The sequence below is a fragment of the Ursus arctos genome, unplaced genomic scaffold, assembly GCF_023065955.2.
Source record: "Ursus arctos isolate Adak ecotype North America unplaced genomic scaffold, UrsArc2.0 scaffold_7, whole genome shotgun sequence".
Classification (NCBI taxonomy): domain Eukaryota; kingdom Metazoa; phylum Chordata; class Mammalia; order Carnivora; family Ursidae; genus Ursus; species Ursus arctos.
Genome location: NW_026623089.1, coordinates 19,265,795 through 19,289,502, shown reverse-complemented (window position 1 = coordinate 19,289,502; position 23,708 = coordinate 19,265,795). Strand labels below are relative to the sequence as shown.

Below are 23,708 nucleotides of genomic sequence, written 5' to 3'. Positions count from 1 at the left end.
AATGTGTGTGAAGCTGCTTCTGAGCAGGGTGGCTGGGTTGCTCACTGCAGGGGGCGGTATTTAATGTTTCTTCTATGTAAATGGTTCCCTGGAGGAAAATTCCAGTTGGCCTTGCAAGGTGACAATATTTAGATGGGTTTGTTGCAGAGATGTTTTCCAACAAAGTGCAGAAGAGTCTTGTTTCCTGCATCTTATTCCCCCCGCCCCCCAAAAAAACCCTTAGATGCAAGTAGGGGACCCAGGCTCTTATCTGGGTCTGGATTGAAAGGAAAAGATCTTACCGTGGGCCAGGTAGTGTGCTAAGTGCAGATACTATTTAATCAGCATGAGAAACTTACCAGAGTTTCATGGAGGGGAAAACAGGCCAAGAGTGGTTAGGGAACTTGCCCAAACTCACACAGCCTATGTGCTTCAGAGCTGGATTTGAACCCTTCTCTGTGACACTCCCTAATGGCCTTCAGCTCTCCCTCTGACTCCCACTGTACCTCCCAAGCCTGGAAAGCATCCCTGTTTCCCGCGGATCCTGACTGGGTGATAGCAGCACAGCAAAAACAATGTCAACTAGGGTAGGAGTCTTCAGAGCCAAAAGGTGGAATTCAGCTGGGGTGGGTGTGGGGGATCCTGGGCCGCCATTTCTGCTGCTCTGTCAAATAAAAGTGTGACAGGTGTGGAGGCACCCTAGTGTGAGCTTTGCACAGCTGGACCAAGGCTGGGAAGAGGAGTGTGGAGGGAGATGCTTACATCTCCTCCCCCTTCCTGGAAAATAACTTTGCATTTGAAGGGAGAAAGAAAAGAGTGAGTAAATCTGTAACTGGGATTTGGTGGCCTGGGGATTTCATTTGACCCTGTGAAAGCACAGGCCTGTGACTGTCTATGTGTAGGGGTGTGAATTGGGAGGCAGAAACTTCAGGTTACATGTGATGGGGTTTTTCGGACTGGGCTTTTATAAAAAAAAAAAAGTAGCAGCTACCATTTAGGGGGGACCCACTCACTACGTGCGAGACATTGTGCTGTACCGTTTACGAGGTCTTATTTTTATGTGAAGGAAAAAAAATAGCTTACTAGTTTGTTTTTATGCAGGTCCACTCAGAGGCATAGAGTATTCTTTCCATTCGGGTTGAAATACAGCGCTCTACTCTGAGGTAAGATTTGGGGAGAGGCGGGGAAGGGTGCGGGGACGGGCAGAGGGCGGTCCCTGCCTCTCTTGTCTCCACCTTTTATTTTGACCGGTCCGATGGCGACAGGCTCGCACTAGGACCCAGGCGCCAGAGCGCCTCCGTCTGTCCTGTAGGTTCATTCAATCTCCCAAACACACAGACCCACTGCGAGACCGACACACACTCACACACACTCACACACACAACTGCACGCAGCGAGGCTCGGGAAGTCAGGTCGCCTCCTCGCCTCGGCGCCTCCTCCGCTCCAGCCGGTCGGGTCTCCTCTGGGGACCGGAGCTCGGCCGGGCAGCGCAGCCCCGAAAGAGGACGAGCTCGGCGGACCCCGGTTCCTCCATGGGCAAACGCGGGCGGCCGCGCAAGGAGGCGCGCTGTGAGGGCGCGGGGCTGGCCCCCGCCGCGCCCCCGGCGGTGGCCGCGCCCCAGCCCCCGGCCCAGCCCGAGGAGCCCGCGGGGGCCAAGCTCAGGTGCCCCTTCTCGGACATTTTCAACACCAGCGAGAACTCGATGGAGAAGCACATCAACACTTTTCTGCAGAACGTGCAGATTCTGCTCGAGGCCGCCAGCTACCTGGAGCAGATCGAGAAAGAAAACAAAAGTAAGTTTAGGGGCCCCAGCTCCTCCTCGGCGCCCGGCTCTTTCTTCCTCAACCACTTGGGCGACCCCTGTCGCCTGCTCGGCCCGCACCCCCCTCCCCCCAAACACACACATCCAGCCCTCGGCAGTAAAGCCGATGACACCGGAGAAAGGACACGCACGCACAAAGCTGCTAAAGATGTAACAAAGACGAGGGGGGGGGGGCGAGAGGGGGCCTGTCGGTGCGTCCGTCTGTCGGTCTCCCGGTGGCTGGGAGGGCGGCCGGGTGGACAAGCGGGGAGTGTTGTTTGCTGACAACTGAGCCCAGAGCTCATCTCTTCGAGGTCGCCTTTCTTCCTTCTCCCCCCCCCCCCCCAGCCTTCTCGGGCAGACAAGTGTTGTTTTTCTGTCGCTCGTTCCTGGGTGGGGTAGGGATTAGAAGCCGAAAGTTGGAAATCGTAGCAGAGCTCAGCGGTTCGAGAAAAAACACACACAGAGACACACACGACAACAATAATAACAACAACCACAACCAAACAGCCCTCCGCGGCGTGGGCTTGGTCTGGCTGGCTTGGCTCTGCTTCTCCCTCCTGTCTCCTGTGCTTTTTCCTCCCCTCTCGCAGCAAGGCTCAGGCCATCGCGTCCACGGATACAGTCCCCCAGCACCTCTGTTGCCCTGGGGTGCCGCCGCCCCCCTCCCCCAAACAGGCCGGCCGGGCCAGGCAGCGCCAGCAGCTCGCCCCGGACCCGCCGTCCTGCGCCCGGGAAACTTGGCGAGGGGGACACAGCTAAAAGGAAACTTTGGGATCTCGCAGGAAACAATAGTTGGGGAAGAAGGTGTGGGCTGTTGTGTGCGGTTTCTTTATTTTCCGGGAGACGACTTACGAGAGAGCGCGCCTGGCGAGGAAGGCAAAAGCCTGCCTTGTGGATTTCTGCCGTTCCCCCCCACCCCCCGCCTCGCTGATTCAGGTGGAGAGCGATGTTTGGTGGTGGTGGTGGTGGGGTGTTGGGAGCCCCACCCCGGCCTGGCCTCCTTTTTGTATTTGTTTGTTTCATTTTGCCCCTGCCTACTGGGTCCCCCAGTCCTCCCAGGCAGTCGACTCAGCGTCCTAACGGGGGCACGCGTGTGCGGCGTCTCCAGCACGGTCCTCACAAATAAGAGCTGCGAGAAGGGGGAAGGGGTCGAGGCAGATAAACCGATTTACTGGAGAAAACCAGGCTGTTTAATCTGTCCGAACAAGTAGGAAGATCAATGAGACGGGGCGGGGGGGGAATGGTCCGACTGCAACGTGTCAGATCTTGCAACCTCCTCCCCCCAAAACACAACAGTCCTCAAACACAAAAACACCTTAGCTGACCAACACCCCAGGCCTCCAGGGTGAAAGTAACCGTGTGTTGCCAGCGCAATTGTGCAGAGGCTTAAGGCAAAAACAAGGATTTGTGTTGGGAGGACGGCTGTGTGTGTTCTTTTCTTTCTCTTCTCTCCTGTTTTCTCGGAGTGCCAGGGCTGCGAGAAAGGCGCATCGCTGGCTCTGTAGCCGAATCAGTTTGCGATTATTCATGGGGGGGGGGGAGGTGCATTTGTCAGGAGGGTAGTTTCTGAAAAGCCAGAGCTGGTGGGGAGCTGGGTGAAGACGTGGTTTTGTTTGGTGTGTTTGCTTTTGTTGGAGGGGGGAGGGGCGCGATTTCTTTAGCTACCCCTCACCCCCGCCCGGGGTTCTCCGGAGTCTGTCCCGTGGTGCCGACTCTACCGGGGGGTGCACCCAAAGAGGGCACCTTGGCAGTGTGTGGCAAACCTGCCCCCCCCCCCCCAGCATGGTGTACTAAGGAGGCGGCTGGAGCTTCCACCGCGTCCCGCCCCCCCTTCGCACCCGCAGACAATCAGAGACCTCCCCCCTCTTGCCGCCTCCCCCGCGCCGTCCCCCGCTGCCCTGGCCGCCGCCACCTCCTAGTTTACCCCGTGCCGGGGCTCCGGCGTGGCCACCAGTCACGTAAGCAGAGGGCCGGGCGCGCCGGGCCGGGCTACCCCGCACGGGGCGGGCCAGCGGCAGCAGAGCGGGGCTCCTGTGGCGGAGGAAGCCAGGGGGCTTCCTCCCGGTCTGTCTCCCGAGCGTTCGCGCTGCAAGCCCCGCAGCCCCCGAGAGGGGTTCGGGAACCTCAGCGCCCCAGTCAAAGTCAACTTCGTGTGCGTAATCAGCCCCTCGGCCCCACTGCCCCCCCCCCCCGGCCGGCTCCCCGCGGGAGTATTTTTAGCTCTCTTGCCTCTATTTGCCGCCGCTGTTCGGCTCTGCATGACGTGATGCCAACAGCCCCCAGATTTCCCCGAGAGCGTGGGGCGCTGCGCCTTGCCCGGCTTGGCTGCCGGGACCCAGCTCCAGGCCCTCGCCCCCTCCCCAACAGCCCTCGCAGGCGAGGGTGACCTCCAGCAAACTACGGGGACCATCGCCGGGCCCTCTATTATGCCCCTTGCAAACAGAAGCGGCCCACGGGGGCTGTTTTGTCCTCCCCACTTTCGGTTCCCCCCCCCCGCCGGGTCTGGTTTTCCTGGTACGGAAAACGGCGGGCCCTACATCTGCCTCATTTTATTGGGGGCGCTTCTTCGCGCTGGCGGCGCTCGCCGTTGTTTTCTGCTCGCTGCACACAATGCCCGCGCGTCACGGCGGTCCGCGTGTGCACAGCAATAACGCGAGTTGGGGGGCGGGTCGTGCGTGCGCCGGGCTCGGGCACTGCGGGTCGCTCCGCGCGCGCGGGGCTTGTTTTGCTTCAGAGCCCCGCTTTCCGAAACGCTTACATCATTCAGTTGTTGGGGGAGGGAGGAGGATCTGGGCGTTCCGATAGGACTCCAGCATTTCTCAGGTCCCTGGTTTTCGGAAGGAAGCAGGGATCCTAGTTGTTTAATTTTATTATGGGAGGGGGCCCAAGCTTTGTTTGTTGGGCAAGTGTTTTTTGTTTTTTGTTTTCTTTTTAGGTCACTACTGCAAAGGGCATTGCTGGCCGGCTCAGGTGCACAACCTCCCCGCCTTCATTTCAGCCAGTTCCCCTGTAATCACTTGATCTCAGTTTCTCCGCCTCCTCCTCCTCCCCCTCCCAGCTAGAGACACATGGTTTCCACATGGAGACAAACTTCTTTCCTCTGACTGGACTTGACCTAGCTGCGTGGTTCAGCCTATCGCCAGCTTCAGCTTTCTCTGACGTCACGCGTTGCTGAGGCCAGAGACTGGTGGGTGGGGCGAGGAGGCAAGCCAGGAAATCTCTGGGAGCTGTAGTGTGGCCAGCTGGTACAATCCCTTCTTAAAGGGACGCTCTTCTCCCCTGAGACGGGTGTCAGCCTTGATTCTCCATTTCGGGTTCTGTGAGACCTTCCCGAAATGCACCAGTAGGCCCTGGTCACGAGTTCACACGTTTCGTTTTTACTGTTGTTTGCAAAGTACTTACTTGGCAGGAGCTTGCCTTATTTTCCATTGTTGCCAGAACTGCTTTTCATTGCCTCTTTGAGGTTTCTGTAGTAGGAGTGCTCACCAAGCTGTGGCCACAGTGTTGAATTATTCCCAGTAGATATGGTGAGTCTCCTCAGGGGGAGGGTGGTCAAATTAAATCACCCAGTATTGACCGTCTGCTCTGTGCAAGGCAAGGATTCCAAGGAATGCAGGTACATTTTCCTGACGTTCCAACTGATGTGAATCCTTAAGGATCTCAACTTGAAGGTCTATAGAAATATTAATCATGGATACTAGGACCGGTTACCACAAAATCAGAATCACCTCTGGCATCATCTCCTATATCCATTTGGGGTCCAGTGAAGCGGTGGCAACTTAGGACTGACTGATAATTAGAAAAATATTTACTTCCTGTTTTGGAAAAGGTTAAAACTGAAAGGGAAAAAGAACCAGACTCACAGAAAAGCTGCTCAGCGGGCAAGTAGAAGCTACTGTAACAGGTAATGTCCAGAGGATAGAAATGGGCTTCTCAGTGTCTGGGGAAGGTCGCTTTGGGGGCAACGCTTAAGACAGAAAAGAATGATTACATGGGAGCAGAAGGCATGGATTCCTCTCTGGAGTGGATTATCTGGATTTGAGGGTGAGGTGCTTTCCTAGGGGCATGGACAGGCCAAGGAGCAGCTTCTTCCTCCTGATGGAGGAAGCTGCTGGGTTGTGGTGTCGTTCGGCCCCACCCTGCCTTCCTCTCTTAATCTCCTCTGCTCCCGTCCAGCAGGTCCACCAGCAAAGCACGCTCCGCAGTCATGACTCCGTGCTTGACTCAGACTCTTCCCTCTGTTAGAATGGCTTCATTCTCTTACTCCTCTGGGGTTATCTGTATCTTACTCACCCTTCAAGACCTAGGTCAGTTCCCACCTCCTCTAGGAAGCCTCCTCTGGCTATTTCTTAATTCAGGGTAGTTGAGAGACTGAAAGCTTTCCAAGTTACCCAGAGCAGGGCCCACATTCCTCCTTTGCCGCTTACTGGCTTTGTGACTTTGCGTACAAGTTACCCAAACCTCTTTAAGGTTCCGTTTCTTTTTTATAAATTGAGGATAACAATAGAACCAGCCTAGCATCATTGCTGAACAACTAAATGAGGTACTCCACTTAAAGTCCCTGGAATATAGTAGGTGCTCAATAAGTAGCCTCTTCTCTGAGCTTTGATAATCCGTAACCATGCAATCTTCTACTTGCTTCCTGTGTATTAGCTTTATCCTCCCAGGGAGATGATTAGCATCGTAAGGGAAAAGATCACCTATAGTATTTCAGTATATGCCACCATTGCATAAAGCATACCACTGGGCATACAGGAGACACTTAATATACATTCTTTGATTGATCGGGTTTGTCACTTACTGGCTATGGCAGTGATCAGGTTTGAAGGCCAGGGGACACAGTAAAGACTTTCTGGGGACTTGGGGAAGAGTTGGAAATGCTGATCTCTTCCAAGGAAAGAGGGTCTCCCGTAATCAACACAGACTGCCCTTGGCCTGTAAAGACCAGGGGTTGCACAGAGATGGTAGGTCAGGCCTGGAGAGTTGAAAGTGCCCACTGCCATCTGCTGTGACCTGGAAAATGAATCAGTTACTAGCTTGGCTAGCAGGGGACTAGGGCAGCGTTGCTAAAATCAGGGGCTTTGATGGCAACTAATGTTCAAGCAGGTCGCATTTCTACATAGCAGGCATCTCACGAGTCATTCGTTCATTCTGCATATATGTATTGAGCATCTACTATGTGCCCTTGCTTTTCCCTGAAAACTCTGTGGGTTGATTTACAGTGGGGGTGGAGTGGGATATTTGGTTTTTGGGTCTTTGTGTAAAGAACATTCTTAAATCGGGTCTTTATTTTCACTGCATCCTAAATTATGTTTCTGAGATTCAGCTTTTTTCCCCCAGTTTTAAATATGATTTCTGCCCACTGGTAAATGCCAGAAGTAGACTCTGAGGATATTGTTGTGGCTTTCAGAGTCCCAGAGCTCCCATGCACTAGGCACCCCACGGAGGGGACCCAAGGGACCTTTAGAAAATCGGAGAAGTCGAATTGAGCCTTTCCTGGTTTGAGGGGAAAAAAGAGGTCCCCGTCAGTTCCAAGGCAAAACAATAGCTGCTCATTGAACCTCCCTCGCTGATAGAAACACTCTCCCATTGACACACCCCGAAATGGGGATTTTTATCTGAGGATGGCTGGGCAAGTTTGGAGGGAAAACTGAAGGAAATGAAGAGGGCTGCCTCTTGCAGCAGCAACTAATTGCATGATATAATTTCAGTACTGGCTACCATTTTTGAGCACAGACTACATACCAAGTATGGGGCTAAATGTGCATTGTCTCCTCCAATCTTCACAACAACCCCATGATGTGTGCAATTTTATTACCCCATTTTATGGGGGGGGGGTAACCAAGGTGCAGGGATGTTGTGTAACTTGCCCAAAGGTCATATGGTTCTGGTAAGTGGCAGAGCTGAGTTTCGAACCTAGGCCTCTGATTCCAGAATGAGCCTGCAGTCTTAACCATGTATGCATGTACACATTTTCCAGCCAAGGAATGAAATCCAGAGAGGTAAAATGACTTGCTCAAGGTCACCCAGCAACCCAAAGCAGAGCTGGTATTTGAAACACTCTGTTGATTGTTGAAGGTCTTCCTGTACACACCCTGCTTAGAAAAGGCTTAGAAGTGAGGCCGAGGACAGAAGAGCCAACCAGAGACGTGTTTTTTTTTTTTTTTTTTTTTTTTTTTTCCAGACTTGTTCAACTCTCCTGGCCCTAACTCAAGTTTAGGCTCCTAGGAAACACCACCCCCTCCTGCTGCCTTTCCCAAGTCTGTCCTCTGGGCACATCAGAGGACTTGGGCTGTTGCTATGGTACTGGGGCCAACAGCAGGTTCATCAAAAGCTGGGTCTTTTGCCTTTAAAAAAAAAGCCCGGCCCTGCAGAAACGAATTGGCCACAAAGATTTGCATCAGTCATTGTGGCTTGTTCTGTTTTAGATCCCCCCTGCCTCCTTACCCCATCCCCTCCTCCCTACCACCACCACTTTCTATAAATACAGTTGGATAAATATTGATTTAAACTGGGTTTCTGGAGGAGAAGCACATGGCTGCCCTGGCCTGGTCTTCACTTAGATACCACCAGTATGCCAGGCCTGACACACCTAACCCCCCGACAGCTCTGGCTTCCAAATGACCCGTTTGGGGAAGGTGAGTTGTGGTTTTGTGGCTTTTGAGTTAAAAGGGAGAGAGAGAGAGAGGACAAAAAGGACTGAAAAAGCAACAACCCAGCAAGAAATGGGAATATTCTTGCAAAATGAAGAAAGCAGTTTTCAGCAGGCAGAAATCGGGGGGGGCGGGGTGGCGGGCACGTATTGCAGTCTGGCCTTCTGAAACATTCTCTTGTCTCCCCCATTCTTCCTTCCACTCTATTTTGGGTTTTGTTTTTAAAGGAGGCAGGTGGTAAGACAGAGTATCAGGGCTAGAAGGGGCCCCAGAGGTCGCAAAGCATCCATCACCCTCACTGTATAGATGGGGAGGCTGAGGCCCAGAGAGGGACAGTGGCTTGCTCAAGATACACAGCAGAGGCAGAACCAGACTATTCTGGGCCTCTGGCCTGGTGTGAGACTGGATTACAAGCAGAGCCCCAAATTGGGCTTTTGTTTTACAGGTCAGGTGCTTATAAAGTCAGCAATTCTCAAACCTGGTTTACTGATCCTAGGGTGTGTCCAGTTATTGCAAAGGTCATTGCAACATTCTCAATAGTCTTTCAAAATGAAGCTAATTTGAATTTGCCATTTAGAAAAAAATATTTTCTTTTACACTGGGGCTGGGGGAAGTAGGAGGAGCTCAAAGGCAGTGACAGTGACAGGATGGCTACCCAAACCTTATCTGAGGAGGAGAAATACAAGTCTTCCCAGAGGGACCTCCTCTGGGAGTGGTGGGGGGAGCTCTGGGCCCACACTGGAGAGAGGCTTCAGTTCCACAGGGACACACACCTGCTCTCTGGCTCTTCTGCTACTAAGGGGAAGTAATTGTCTCTGATATCATTGTCCCTGAGTGGCCTGGCTGGAGGTGTTAAAGCTGTCAACAGCTGACTTGATCTCTCTGGCCAAAAATAATGGGAATTTGCCACCATCCTCCAGAGCTTGAGGCTTCTTTGCTTCCTCGTCTTGGCTGAGTTGTGTTAGGCCCCTTGCTTGTGAAATATTTTGAAAGTTCAGGTGACCCTTGCTTTGAGCAATAAATGTCCAGGAAATATATATCTGTAAATAGGATCCCTTTCTTAAAAATTTAGATTGGAGAACCTCTCTTTAAAAGGCCCTTGTGGCAAATCCTTTTATAATCTGTGGAACTATGTTACTTGTCAGGAATTCTCCCTAAATTTGTTCTGTGAATTTCTTCATTCATTCGTTCATTCATTTGACTGCTATTTTTTTTTTTTAAAGATTTTATTTATTTATCTGACAGAGATAGAGACAGCCAGCGAGAGAGGGAACACAAGCAGGGGGAGTGGGAGAGGAAGAAGCAGGCCCACAGCGGAGGAGCCTGATGTGGGGCTCGATCCCACAATGCCAGGATCACGCCCTGAGCCGAAGGCAGATGCTTAACCGCTGTGCCACCCAGGCGCCCCATTTGACTGCTATTTGAGGAGCACATACTGCTGCTTTATGTCAGGCACTGTGCTAGTCCTGGAGCTACAGTCCCTGTCGTCATGCGCGGAGTGTTAGCGCCAGGTTTTAGACATTCACGTGTCTTAAAGTGAACCCCAACAATATAGAATTGCATCTGACTTGGACTTTGTGTCTTTGGTTGTGGCCATCATTACAGATGGGACAAAAATTTATCTTAGGCTCCCTAAAAGGAAGAGTCCCTCCCCTCCCTGCACCCCCTACCCCCACCCCTGTGTTTAAAATCTTTTGTGTTTGTAATTTTTACAGTTCTGATTTTTTTTTTTTCTTTCTTCTGCCTGAGCTTAGGAAGCTAAGTACCCTGCAAGCAGCCTTGTAAATAAACACATTCCACTCTCAGCTCTTTACAGATTGGGGCATTCTGTACTTGGAGGATTGTCCATACCAGTGTTCCTACCAAGTCCACTCTCCCATATAACATGCCCTTGGCCACATACCTCTTATATCCAACTTCAGCATCTGCTAAGGAAATTTAAACACAGCAAAATTAGAAAGATAAACATAGTGTCCTGGGGGAGACTGGGAAAGTCAAACTAAAGCCAATAAAAAGGGATTTGGATTACCTACTATTTGAAATATTTTACTCTTGTGTCTTTATGGCCATTAGCAAGAATACTTGAATAAAGATGATTTGGGACAATTTTAATACTGTTGTATTAAGATGGAGGGCCTGCCCAGGGCTGCTCTGTCTGTGGCCATGGGTGACAGGTGGGAGCTGGGGTGGCCTCTGTTTTTCTTTCTACAGGGGCCCAGAACTGCCTTATGGCATCCCTGTCTTAATCTCCCTCTTCCTTCACCACACCTGACCTCCCATACCATATTTCTTGACTCCTAAGACTCTGAGTGCCTTGCATACAATCTTCTCTCATTCTTTTCATCAGCTGTAAAATTTAGCTCAATTCAACAGAGAATTTCTAAAACCAGCCAAGCCCTGTGCTTGGTGCTTTCAAAGTGCAGGCGGTATTGTCTCCAGTTCCAGCTCATATTTCAGTACAAATGATAGACAAATAGAGACCAATAAATAATTCTTGCCTGTCTCCTAGGAGTCTGATAACCTGTCCCCAAGGGGACTGCTGACGAGTGCAATGTTGTCTCTGTTTTCCAAAGGCATAGCGATAATGGCCCCCTTTACTGAGCAGTTACTATGTACCAGCACAATGCTAAGTGCTCTGTATTAAATTCTCACAACCATCCAATAGTTGGGTGCTAGAATTATCTTCTTTTGTAAATGAGGGAAGCCTCAGCCTTAGCAAGGCTGACTAAATTCCCCAAAGCCACATGCTAACAGAGAGTGGAGCTGACTCAAACCTAGGTTTTTCTTTCTTCTTAGGAGAAGTTAGGCCTCAAGGGGCAAGAGGCAAGAGATGGAATCTGGAATGTTTGAAGTCCAAGCTGAGGGTCCCCTTGGGGATGCCTCCCTGGAGTGACTTCCTTTACTTCCCACAGAGAGAAGGCAGCCCAAACCTTTCAGGGCTCTTTGGGTATTGACACTAAAGTCAGATTAGGGCCCTTTTTCTGAAAGGCAATGGTTTAGGGTGTTGCTTCTTGCATGTGCAGTATTACCTTGCCCAGCACCCCCTGGGGAACTCACCCAACCAGTAGGGCTCCTGTGGTTCTGCACACTAGGGTGTCAGGGGTGTGAATCCACACCCTATCAGCCTGTACTAGGTTTCCTGAAGGCGTTCGAGCTTGTAGGGCAACTGGTCTGGCCCTGCTTGGAGTCAAGGGCTTCTGCCAGAGAAGCTGGAGGGGAGAAGCACGTGTGAGCTGCAGAGATGAGCTATAGACCCTGGCTGCCACCGTGACAGTGTGGGCCAGCTGGTTCCGTCAAGCGGCATAGGTCCAACCTCTTCCTCTCCTCCGTGGAGATCGAGGAAACAAGAGTGATCTTAAATATAACTGGGTTCATGACACATGCTTGTTTCAAACCTTTCAATAGTTTCTTTCCTAACTCACCCTTACTATCGAGAGTCAGTGTGGTCCTAAGACGGGCAGCCTTGGCATCTGCTGGGAGCTTGTCGGAAATGGGACTCCCAGGCCCTGCCCCAGACCTGCTGAATCTGAGTCTGTATTTGATCACAATTTCCAGGTGATTTGTGTGCTCATTAAAGTCTGAGAAGCCGGCCTAGACAGCCCTTGTGATTGCCCTGGTCCTTGTATCTACCCGAAGCCACCCCACATTTATTATTTATCCTTTATCCTAACTATCACAATTTACTATGATTTTGCTTGCTTGTCATCAGTGTGTCAGGCTAGAATACAAGTTCCTTGAGCCCTGGGTTCATTAAGTAGTTTCATTCATTATTCTATCTTCAGCATCTAGCTTAGTGCCCAACACATAACAGATGCTTAAGGAATATCTGTTGAATGAATGATGAGTTCTCTCTTTAACCTTCCGACCTCGTGTTTCTCAACAAGGGAGCTACTGGTGAGATAGTTCTTGTGCGGGTTAGTCCAGAATACTGCAAGAACGTAACATCCTTGCTTCCTACTCAGTAAATGACAGCAGAACCCCCCAGTCATTGTGACACTCAAGAAAAGACACTCCTACCTATTTCCAAAGCTTCCCAGGGGATGGTATTACCTCTGGTTGAGACTATTGCCCTAAGCAGTTTTGTTTGGCCGTCTGATTCAACATACCTTGATGTATGCTGTGGGGTCCCAGAATTAGAAAATCTAAGTTTGAATCTGGTCATTACCTATGTGACATTGGGCAAATCTCTTAACCTTTCCGGGCCTCATCTGCGAAACAGGGAATCTCAGAGGTGTGCTGAGGAGTCATGAACTGACCGTATGAGCAGCACCGTGTACATAGTTGGCTCTCATTACATGGAAGCTAGTGCACAAATGGAGGCCTATTGTTCTAAGCTCTCTGGGGAATCCCAGAATCCTAGAATCAGAACGCTGGGCCTGGAAGAGATGGCAAGATCACTCACGTCCTAGAGCAGGCAAGGTCCTGGTGTTTTTATTCTAAATGGTGCACCCGAGGCAGAGAACTCAGCCCCAAGGCAGCAGGCTGGTGTGTGACTCAGGAGTGTCCATGGCCTGGCTGGGCCTAAGAGTGACTTCCACAAGCTTCTGCTGCCTGGAAGGGAGTGGTGATGCCAGTGGGTGGGGGCAGGGCAGCTCTAGCCAGGCTTCTGGCAGGGGAGGGAGGGTTACCCAGGACTGTGGCAAGAATGTGGGGCATCCTCTTAGCAGCAGGGAAGGCCTCTGGCAATCTTTTTTTTTTTTTTTTTTAAGCCTTTAAAATCAAGTTGCATCTACCTTTGAAAGAACAGATCATTGCATCTAAAACCTGCTACATGCAGCAAAAGATATATATATAGTATATTCTTGCTTTTGAATATAGATGCAAACACTCTAAGGAAAATATTAATTCACGGAATGAGCAATGTTTCAAAAGAATAACATACCATGGCTGAGTGGGCTATAGGCCAGGGATGGCTGAAAGTCACAAAATCTACCAGTATAAATGATTATAACCACAAATTAAAGGAGAATAATAAGGGAGTAAAGCAACAAATGATGAAATGTCATTTGAAAAAAGTATTCAGGAGGCATTCCTGCTGAAGGAAACTATTTCCATACAATAAAGATTATTTACCTGTGGTGGTCTTTTAATTAAAGTGGTGTAATGCGGTCAGGCCCATGGTTTGTGATCATCACCAGCAAGGGAGTTGATTCTGAGGCCACCCTTTCCTTAGAGAAGAATGAACCTTAAACAGAAAACAAAAGCAGGCTTTGGATCCCTTTAGAACGTAACCTGATATTCAATTCAAACATTTGGGGCCCCATGAATTAAAAAAAATCAGAAAACTTTTTATTTATTTATTTATTTATTTATTTTTAAGACCACGAATCAACAAGAAAAAGAATTACGGAGATGGGTAGAGAGCACAGGATCAGAGTCTGTGGGCCTGAATCCTAATCCTTGCTCGGTGGGTTTGATAGTGGCTATGTGGCCTTCGGTAAGTTACCATACCTCTCTGGCCCACAGTTTTTTCATCTGGAAAATGGAAAATGGAGAATGGATTGAGGAATAAGCTTAATGATACAAACTTCTATGAAATAAACCATGAAATGTTATTGGGGGGGGCATTAACATGGCCTGTCCCTAGCAAAGTCCTTTTCCAGAATCCAGAATACCTTATCAGTTGTCCCCCCAAGTGGGATACTTGCTCCAGGGGCAGCAAGTGTCTTAGATGTGCATATTAACTGAGTCCTGCAATGCAGATTTCTTCTTGGATCCAAGTTAATGCAAAAAAGAAGGGAAAGGACATTCGAGAAATTAACACATCCATTATAATCACCAAAATAGGCTGCTGTAATAAGGGCCATTTAATAAAATTGTAAGAAGCCCTTTTCTAAGGGGGGAAGAGATAGGCCAGGATGGAAGTCAAGTGCAGCTGCTTGAGCCTCTGCCAGTGGCCTGATCTCACCAGAAAACTGAAGTTAAAAAACAACAAACTTCCAGATTCAGCGATCTCAGATGAACACTGCCTCCCCCTGCCGTTTCCTCCCGCCCCCACGTCCTTTTCTCTGTCTCCCCAGCGCAGGCACCTGGGTCGCTCGGTGCTTTTGCGTGTGGTTGGGATGTCAGCCGGCAGCCCTGGCGACTGGAGCCCTGGGAGGCAGCAGCTACCTCTCGGGTTTAGCATTACGTCATCCTTTCTAGACCCAAATTTATCTCGGCTGCACGCAGACCCGCAGCTCTGAGCTGCTGCTGACTTGAGGAGAGCTTACGCATGAAGTTAGGCAAGGCTGACTCACTGGGCAGAAGGAAAGGTTTTCTGCTGCTCTTCACGTTTTTGGGCCCTGAGGGGAGAGGCGGGAAGGAGGCTGCAGTTGTCGTTTTGGGGTGGAGGATGGAAAGATGTGTAACTGTTAAGGTTCTCCTTTAGGAGCTCAGGATTCACCCTTCCTCCCTCTTCCGCCTTCATTACTTGAAAACCCCCATCCTTAAAGATAATTGCAGAAAACAGTGCCCCGCACGGCAAGCATTTTGCACTTTCAGGGAAGTTCTCTTAAGCACCAGGTGTTACCAATTCAGTGACTTTGGACTTGTAACTTAACCTCATGGTCCCTTCCCGTTTCCATCTCTCCTGTCTGCAGAAAAGATGTATTACACACCAGTCTCCTCCATTGTTCATGAATCTGGAATAAGTCGTTTGGAAATTTGCATCGAGTAAACTGTGACAGAAAGGACGCCTAAGAATGGAGAGCTTTGCCTGCTTGCTCCAGAGGGCAGATCGTCCCCATTTGGGCTGTGTTTGTTAGAGGCCTGGGGGATTCAGGGGGGACTTTTGCCATCTTCAAATGAGGCTCCCCTGAGAGAGTACTTTAGGGAGAGGACAGAACCAGAGACTGCGGGTAAGATTCCAGGTCCTTTGGTCAGAAGGCTTTGGAAGCCTTGCTTTTCCTCAGCTTCTTCATATGCATTTGTAGGGCAAACTGGATTCATTTGAGCAAAAGAAGGGCCACAGCTGCCCCTGGATTCCTCCAGGCTCGGACTGGCGCTGAAGGATGGTTTGTGAGGAACATTCCTTTCCTGAGGCTAGAGCCCCAAGCTTTGTGCTGTGGGAGGCCCTTGTGGCCAATGTCAAAGCAAGAACTCTAGGAGTCAGCCAGAGCAGGGAGAAGGAAATGGCACCTTCAGTTGCTGTGAGAAAAGACCGGACTATTCCTGTACATAAACCTGCCCTTAACAGTGCCCACTGCCCTCCATCACCATCACCTCTGCTATTCTTCAACATACACAAGTGGCCTTTTTGGTGACTCCCGCCCTACTTTCCATTTCCTCCTCTCCCTCTTGGCCATGGCTCTAAAAGAAGGGCTGGTTAATTCATCTGGAGGTCAACTGTGAAAGGTCAGGCACGTGCACCACGGAGCATCCTGCTTTCTCTTAATAACCTGCTAGGGCTTATGATCTCTAGATTTTTTTTTTTTTTAAAGATTTTATTTATTTATTCGACAGAGATAGAGACAGCCAGCGAGAGAGGGAACACAAGCAGGGGGAGTGGGAGAGGAAGAAGCAGGCTCATAGCAGAAGAGCCTGATGTGGGGCTCGATCCCATAATGCCGGGATCACGCCCTGAGCCGAAGGCAGACGCTTAACCGCTGTGCCACCCAAGCGCCCCTATGATCTATAGATTTAAACCCATGTGTATTTTCAGTTCGTATTTTTTTTTTTTGATTGCATGTCACATGGTTTATCTCCCATTGGGGAGACTTTTATTTGCCATTAATCTACCTCTTTTAAATTCCTATAGTAGCTGTTAGCAATTTGGGATCTAAAGCTTAAGGAGTCTACAAGTGGTAGAAACTAACTTTCAACCTAATAATTTCTTCCCTCAACTAACGCATCTTAGTGAATAGCTATTTTCTTTTAAATAATTCCATTCTTCCCTTTACTCAACATGTCCCTTGTCAAGAGTGGTTGTGACCGATACCCAATGGGAAAGCCCAGATCTGAAGTGACCTAGCCAATCACAGAAAAAGTAAAGTCCCTATTTCAAAGTCTTTACAAAAAAAATAAACTCTCCTGTGAACAGCTTGGGAACACCTCTCGTATTGGGTCTCCCTGCATTTGATGGAACATCTATTTCATTCTTAAATGTGGTGCCAAGTGTAATATTTAAAGGGCTGGCACAATTTTGCAGCTTTTGACCTCATTGGAAATCTTGTTCACTTTGAAAAAAAAAAAAAAGAACAAGAGTGAGTGTGAGAGAGAGAGAGGGCATTAAAATGCAGCATGAATCTCATGACATTTTTGAGAGTAAGATTTTCATTCTGAGATGATATTTTCTGCAGTAGCCACTGGAGTGACCATAGGGAAGGGAAATTCTCCCCTCACCAAGAGCTTCCTGTTATTTTGGATGTCCACCAGCAGGTTAAAATAATCAGGGTGGGAAAAAGTTATGGATATTTATACAATTCCCAGCTTGCTCCTAGAGCATTCAACAGTTATGACCCTCTTGCCCTTCCTCTCCCTAGACCAATGGTTCTCAACTGGGAGTGATTTTGTGCCCCCGTGGACATTTGGCAATGTTTGGAGACCTTTTTGGTTGGTAGTGTGCTACTGGCATCTAGTGGGTAGAGACCAGGAATGCTGCTGAACATCCTACAAAGCACAAGTCTACCCCTGCCCCCTACCATCCTGAATTATTTGCCCAAAATGTCAGTAATGCAGAGGTTGAGAAACTCTGGTCTAGATTTTGAGGACTTGTTAGGTTGAGGACTTGGAAAGAGAATGGCAGAGAGGGTAGCCATTGGCAATCCTTTAAAGTGGTCCCTGCTCTCTTTAGCCACTGTTTTCAGTTCCTCTCTATGGAGGAGAACAAGAGAGGAAACAATCATCATAGCTTCCATTAACTGAGTGGCAGGTACTAATTTGCTGGAATTTTTTACTTTAATCTTCACAATAAGCCCTACTGACTATAGACTCCTTGAGAGTAGGGTCAATGTCTATTTCTCTCATTACTGTACACATTATGTCTAGTACAGTGCCTGGCACATGGCAGGCACTCAATGTTTGGATAAATGGAGTAATTGTACCTATTTTATACATTAGGAAAATGAGACCTGAAGAGTCCAGACAGGTAGTGTAAGTAGCAGAGTCAGGATTTGAACTGAACCGTTTGTGACTTTAGCACCAAATCACTTACCCACTGAATTATGTCCTTCACTTGCAACACCAGAGAGGATTTCTAGCCTCTAAAGTCACTAGCGAGGTCCTGAGGCAAAATAAGTTTTTAAACATACCATTAAAAAACCCCACGAAAAACATAACTACCTCTATGTGGAAGCCAAAGTGGAAGAAGGGCCTCATGGAAACTTTCTGTGGTACTGATGGGATCATCCCTTGTTTCTGAACAGTGATCTTGGCTTTTCAAATGCTGTGTGTGCGCCAGTCGAACAGCACGTTTTGCGATGGGGAAACTGAAGCATTGAAGTTACATGAAAAACTAGTAGTAGATAGAGGACTAGAACATGTCACTTAGATAAAGAATGCTCTAGGTCCTGGGCACCCGCCGGAAGTCGCTGAGAAAAGAGCTTCCCGGGAACTGGCTCAAATTCTTCCTTCCCAGTAGTAAAGCCCACATAACTTCGTAAGTCTTTACACCCTGGAGACCAAAGTCGAATGGGACTACATTTCCCAGCTGCCATTGCGGGGATTCGGCAGAACGCAGGCGCACTGAAGTGGTGTGTGTGTACTACCACTCCCGGTGTGCAGTGGGAGGGGCGGGACTACATTTCCCAGGAAGCAGAGGAAGGGGCGGGATGGGGCGGGCCTCGGTGCTGCGCCCGCCCCTCCCCCGTGCTCGCGCGGAGAGGTAAACAAACCGCGCGCGGGCTGCCGGCGGCGGCGGGCGCGGCGGGCACGGCGGGGGCGGCAGGGGCGGCGGAGAGCGCGCCGAGCCGCGGCCGGGCTGGCCCGCCCGCCCGCCGCACATGTCCCGGGGCGGCGCCGGCCTGTAGCCGCAGTTGCGGCGCCTCCTGTCGGCCGGGGAAGGGAGCGCGGAGAGGCCCCGGTCGCCGCCAGCGGTGCCCATGGAGAGGGTGCGGATGATCAACGTGCAGCGCCTGCTTGAGGCGGCCGAGTTTTTGGAGCGCCGGGACCGAGGTAACGGCTCGACGCCGCCGCCTCCGCCACCACCTTAGCCCGCGCACTCCGCGCGGGGAGTGCGGTGCGACGTGTGAGGGGAGGGAGGGTGCGCGTGTGAGGAGGGGGGTGCGAGAAGGGGTGCGCGTGTGAGGAGCGGGGTACGTGCGTGAGCAGGGGAGGCGGGCTGCGTGCGTGAGGGGTGCGTGTGTAAGGAGAGGTGCGTGCATGAGTGTGAGTGAGGAGTGCGTGTGTGAGGGGAGGTGCGTGTGCGAGCAGGGGTGTGTGAGGGAAGGGAGGGTGCGTGTGTGAGGAGCGGTGCGCGTGCGACAGGTGCGTGCGTGCGGGGAGGCGGGGGTGCGTGTGAGGAGCGCGTGTGAGGGGAGGTGCGCGCGTGAGGGGAGAGAGGGTGGGGAGGGGTGCGGGAGAGGGCGCGTGAGCGGGGAGGATGGGGGGAGGTAGGAAGGGGGGCCAGGGATCTGGGGGCAGAGGGGAGGTGGGCCAGAGCGGAGGTAGGGAGTGTGTTGAGAGTGGGCGCCAGCCCGAGGACTTGGGAGGAAAGAACGGAAGGGAGGGGTGTCGGCGGTGCAGGTAGGGGTGAAGGAGGCGAGGCTGGGAGCCGGTGGGAAGGAGGCTGCACACCTGTGGGGAAGGGCCCTCTGAGAAACTGAGGTAGGAGGAGGCGGGACCCCATTTAGGGACCCGGGACTAGAAGAGCCGTGAAAAGGCAAGGGGTGAAGAGTAGGAACTCTGGAAATTACGCTGTCAGGGGAGAAAATGTCCCCCGAGATGCGGCAATTGAATGGTTTGAAATCCGTGAAGATGGAGCGCTTAGTGAGAGACCTAGAAGGAGGAGAGTTAAAGGGCGGTTTTGAGGCAGGTGAAATAATTGAGGTGATGGTAACTAGTCTCAGAAATTAGTGTGTTTCAGTCAAGAATTCTTGGAGAAGACGATTTTGGAGAGGATGGAGAAATCACTTGCTTTAGAGGAAGTACCTCTAACACCTTTCAGGTGGTGGGTTGGGTCTGTATATATAATGTTACAGGATCGATGTCCTGGCAAGGCCTGAGAATTTTATCTTCCAACCTGAAAGTGGAAAAATATTACCTCCTTTTCTTCTGCTGTTTTCAGCAACGTGTTACTGCAAGGACTTCAGATCTGTGGATCCATGGATTTGGGTACATTCCTGTTATCATGTCTTTTTTTCTTGCTGTCTCTTTAGAGTGTGAACATGGCTATGCCTCAACGTTCCCCTCCATGCCGAGCCCCCGGCTGCAGCATTCAAAGCCCCCAAGGAGATTGAGCCGAGCTCAGAAACACAGCAACGGAAGCAGCAACACCAGCACTGCCAACAGGTAGCAAGCTGGGGAGGTTTAGAAAGGGCAGCTGGAGGGAGGGAGCACACACTTAGGCAAAAGTGCAGGCCCTATTCACCTCAGTTCTCTAATATCAAGTCTGGAGCAACACTGAATAGCCAAATGAGTTTCTTTACCACCATCCCTGGAGATTTGACCCTTTTAAATTAATAAAATCTAGATATCATAACCTGACTTTGTGCAGAAGGGAAGGAAAAGAATCCAGAAGACAACCAAAGAGTTCTTGCTGGATTTATTAAGTGGGGAGGTCTGTGACTGAGAGGGACAATAAATTGAGAGACTTGACAGCATGTGTCCATTCGTGCAACCACACGATAAAAGTAATCTTGGGCCAGCTTTAAACTTGGACGATCCAAGAATTTTTAAAAACCAAAAATAGCTCAGGCAGGATATAAAGCAGAATCAAGGGTTTTGTTAAAGGAATAAAAATATTTGGTTAGAGTAGGAAGTTAGTGGGCATGGTCTATATGTTGTTTAAGGGTGAAAGGGAAGACCATGCTATGAAAGTTGTGTCTCTTATTTGGTAAGATTGAGGTGGTAAGGGAGCTTTTAAAGAAAAAAGAAAGGGAGGGAGGGAGGGAGGAAGGAAGGAAGGAAGAAAGAAAGGAGGAAGCTTATTTTTCAGTCCAAAGAGATCCCTAGGAAATGCTTGTCGGATGTACTCAGATACAGTTGACTTCCGTTTTTTTAAAACTTTTGGTAGTGCCTGGCTGTCTTTTCAGTGTTTTGTCCCAGAGGGCCGGTGAATTCTAAGGATTCAACTCATAGGAAGTTTTTAACAGGCCATCTTAAAATCAACAGATGCTGTTTTTTTCCATTGGCAAGAGGAATTAAATGAAACCTTTTTTCCTGATTCCCAAAGCTTTGTCTAGAGAATGTAAGCATTTATTTTGGAGAGGCAGAGAGCAATCTCTGGATAACTAAGGTTGCCTGAAGAGTTTGGGGAACTCCAGACAGGTAGTTGGGTAGCCACTTGGGGAAGTAGGTTAGGGAGAGAGCAGGAATAGGGGCTCTTACTAATAGATGCAGGAAACTTGAGGCTCCTACAGATAATAATTAGAGCTCAAAAGGTTGGATCTTCCCACTCTGCATTTTTGACATTGCTGAGGCAAAACTAGGATTCACTCTTCCCCCTTTGACTAATCTTTAAAGCTGTGTGTTTCCTTTTTTAGCTTCTTCATTAGGACTATTCTGTGTTTTTTTAACTTAATTTTTAAAATTATAAAAACAGTTATCTATCAGCTTAATATGCTGTATTTATGTTTATGTATCAGTCTAGAGGGTGTTTTATGGTGTGATAGGTTTGGAATGAAAATATGTAATATGATATGCAGCATTAAACAAAGAAATATAAATTTTCTTGTTTTTCACTGTTTCTCTGGTTAAGGTGTCAGCAGTTAGGATCTATATTTCAAGAATTTGAATTCATGGGTTTTTCACGGGGATGTACTGTATGGTGGCTAACATAATATAATAAAAAATCATTATTAAAAAAAAATGAATTCATGGGTTTTTCAATCCATGTGTAGATTAAAAAAGGGTTTGTTTGTTTTATTTAGAGACATGCAAAGAGTATCAGATAGGAAACCAGACCTGGGTTTTGTCATGCTACAAGTATTTACTGGGTCTTTCCTATTTTGTAGAAATCAGGTAAATGATCTTATTATATTTTCTCTTCGTCCCTCTTCTCATCTGTAAAATGAAGGGATGGACTACATATGTACCAAGGTCCCTTTTTCCCCTGAAGTTCTATGACACTGATTTACTGACAGTTTTAGAGATCAGTTACAATATTAGTTTAGTCTGTATACCACTCCATCATTGCAGATGCAGCATTGTAACTAATAATTTAAGGATTATAGATACATAAATAAGATATACATTTCTAGATTTTACCAGTTATGTTACAGGTCATTAATAAGTCTTTGTCATCTATTGACTTATACTTTGCTCAGTTTGGGGTTTTGACTAAGTGGTGTCTGTTTCATGGTAGAGTTCCTGTTAGGATTCTACTATTATGTGTGGGACCACAGGGCTAATTACTGTATGTTTTAGCATAGCATATCAGAAAATTTGTAAAACTACAGGCATGCCATGTTCTTACAGTACCTATGGGAAAATAATTATGTGTACATTGGACCACCCAAGACTAAGGAAGATAATTTTTCATAGGAATATAAGTAATAAGGAAAGGAAAAGAAAGAGAAAGAAATAGATTTTAAAATATATTAAGGTCCACCCGTGTGTGGGGTTTAGACTGGGGCCGGTAGATGAGAACTAGTTATGTTAAAGTGAAACACTAGAAATTATTTTTCCTTACCATTTGTTAAAACTTCTGCTTCATGGAATAGAGGAGCCAAGGACCAATTTCCAATGCTGGGATATGTGAGAAATGGGGTTGTTAGTCCATTTGAAGGAGACCTTAGGGACTTCTGTTAATTTTAGGCCTATTACTGAATTTCGTAGAAGTTTTATTATATTGGTTACATAAAGCAGAAAGAAAGAAGACTTGTAAAAATTTTCCATTTATTAGTCATCTGAAACAAGGAAAGGAATAGAGTTATGAGCATCTCTTATTTTCTTGATCAAAAAGCTACTTGTGTGGAAGTTGCTGTTACTCTTATGCATCTTGGACGTTGATATCTTGTCTGCCATAAGATGACATTTGTTTTCCTGACATTTTAGCATCTTTCACATATAATGTTGGTTGGCTTTTTCCCCCCTAATATTCTCAGGTATAATATGTTCTTCCTGATATAAAATGTTGTTTTGTAAGTTTATGCTGAATGTTAACTTCTAATATTATAAGTCTTGAAATCTTATTTTCACAGAAGTACAAAGGAGAGAAAATAAATGATATAATGTGATATTACAAGCATGTACCTTGAAAATCCCTGTGATTTTATCATTTGGTATCCTTCTAACTGACAATTCAGAAGTGGGACCTATAATATGTAATTCTTTTTTAAATATGGTTGACTTTACTATAGTCTTGGTCATGTTTTTCTGGCACATTTCCTAAAATCACCCTTCCTAAGATGTTACTGCAGTTAGAAAACCTGGCTGCAATTGCTATCTGGCTCATTGAGGATCATCACATAAGCTCAAATTCCTGGCTTTTTACTTTTTGGTCTCACAACTGAAAAATTTCAAGATCTGTCATCTTTAAAACTCTACTAATACTACTCTACCTGGCTTCGTTGTAACACTGATTTTCTCCTAAATATCTCTTGAATCTACCTTCTTTTCCCTTATCTTCATTACTTCCATCCTAATGAGATACCATCTATCTCTCACCTGGAGAACTGTTGTAACCTTCTAACTGGTATCCATACAACTACTCCTGATCCATATACAATTCCGATGAATTATATTGGCTAGCATAGCTTTCTTTCAGTTCCTTCAATACACCATGTTTCCTCCTACTTCAAGGTCTTTGTGTGTATACTGTTCTTTCCCCTTTTGCCAAGTTGTCTCTATCTAATAACACTCTTATTTCAACTCAATCATAACTTCTTCAGGGAATCCTTTCCTCATCAGCCAAAGTAGATAAGGTGTTCACATGATGGCACCCCTACTTTTCCTTCATGGTATTTTTCATAGTTTGTAGAAATACAGTTCTCTGGTTGATAAATTTATGTCTCATTCATTGGACTAAAAACTCCATGAAGGCAGGAATTGAATCTCTTCTGCTTAAGGATTGATCCTCAGTATCTATCACAATGCCTTGTACATAGTAGGTGTTTCTTAAAAAATGCAAGGTTTTCAAACTCCAGGTAGACTGCCCTCTGTGGAACTGAGTTTCTCTTTTGTGCTAAGTACC

At 48.2% G+C, this 23,708-nt stretch overlaps 1 protein-coding gene across 2 annotated transcripts in view; it reads left to right on the top strand.

Moving 5' to 3' along the window:
• Nucleotides 1-1,306: 1,306 nt before the first annotated feature.
• The window catches only part of MXI1 (MAX interactor 1, dimerization protein), a 79,914-nt gene continuing 57,512 nt past the window's right edge, over nt 1,307-23,708 (top strand). Inside the window, exons 1-2 of one of the 2 annotated variants that reach the window (XM_026494085.4) lie at nt 1,307-1,773; nt 19,732-19,864. In XM_026494085.4, coding sequence (XP_026349870.1) covers nt 1,512-1,773; nt 19,732-19,864 — 395 coding nt within the window. In that variant the 5' untranslated portion in view covers nt 1,307-1,511. Of the gene's footprint in view, nt 1,774-18,331; nt 18,530-19,731; nt 19,865-23,708 lie in introns of those variants that run through there. The other variant, XM_026494086.4, reaches the window with a different exon arrangement.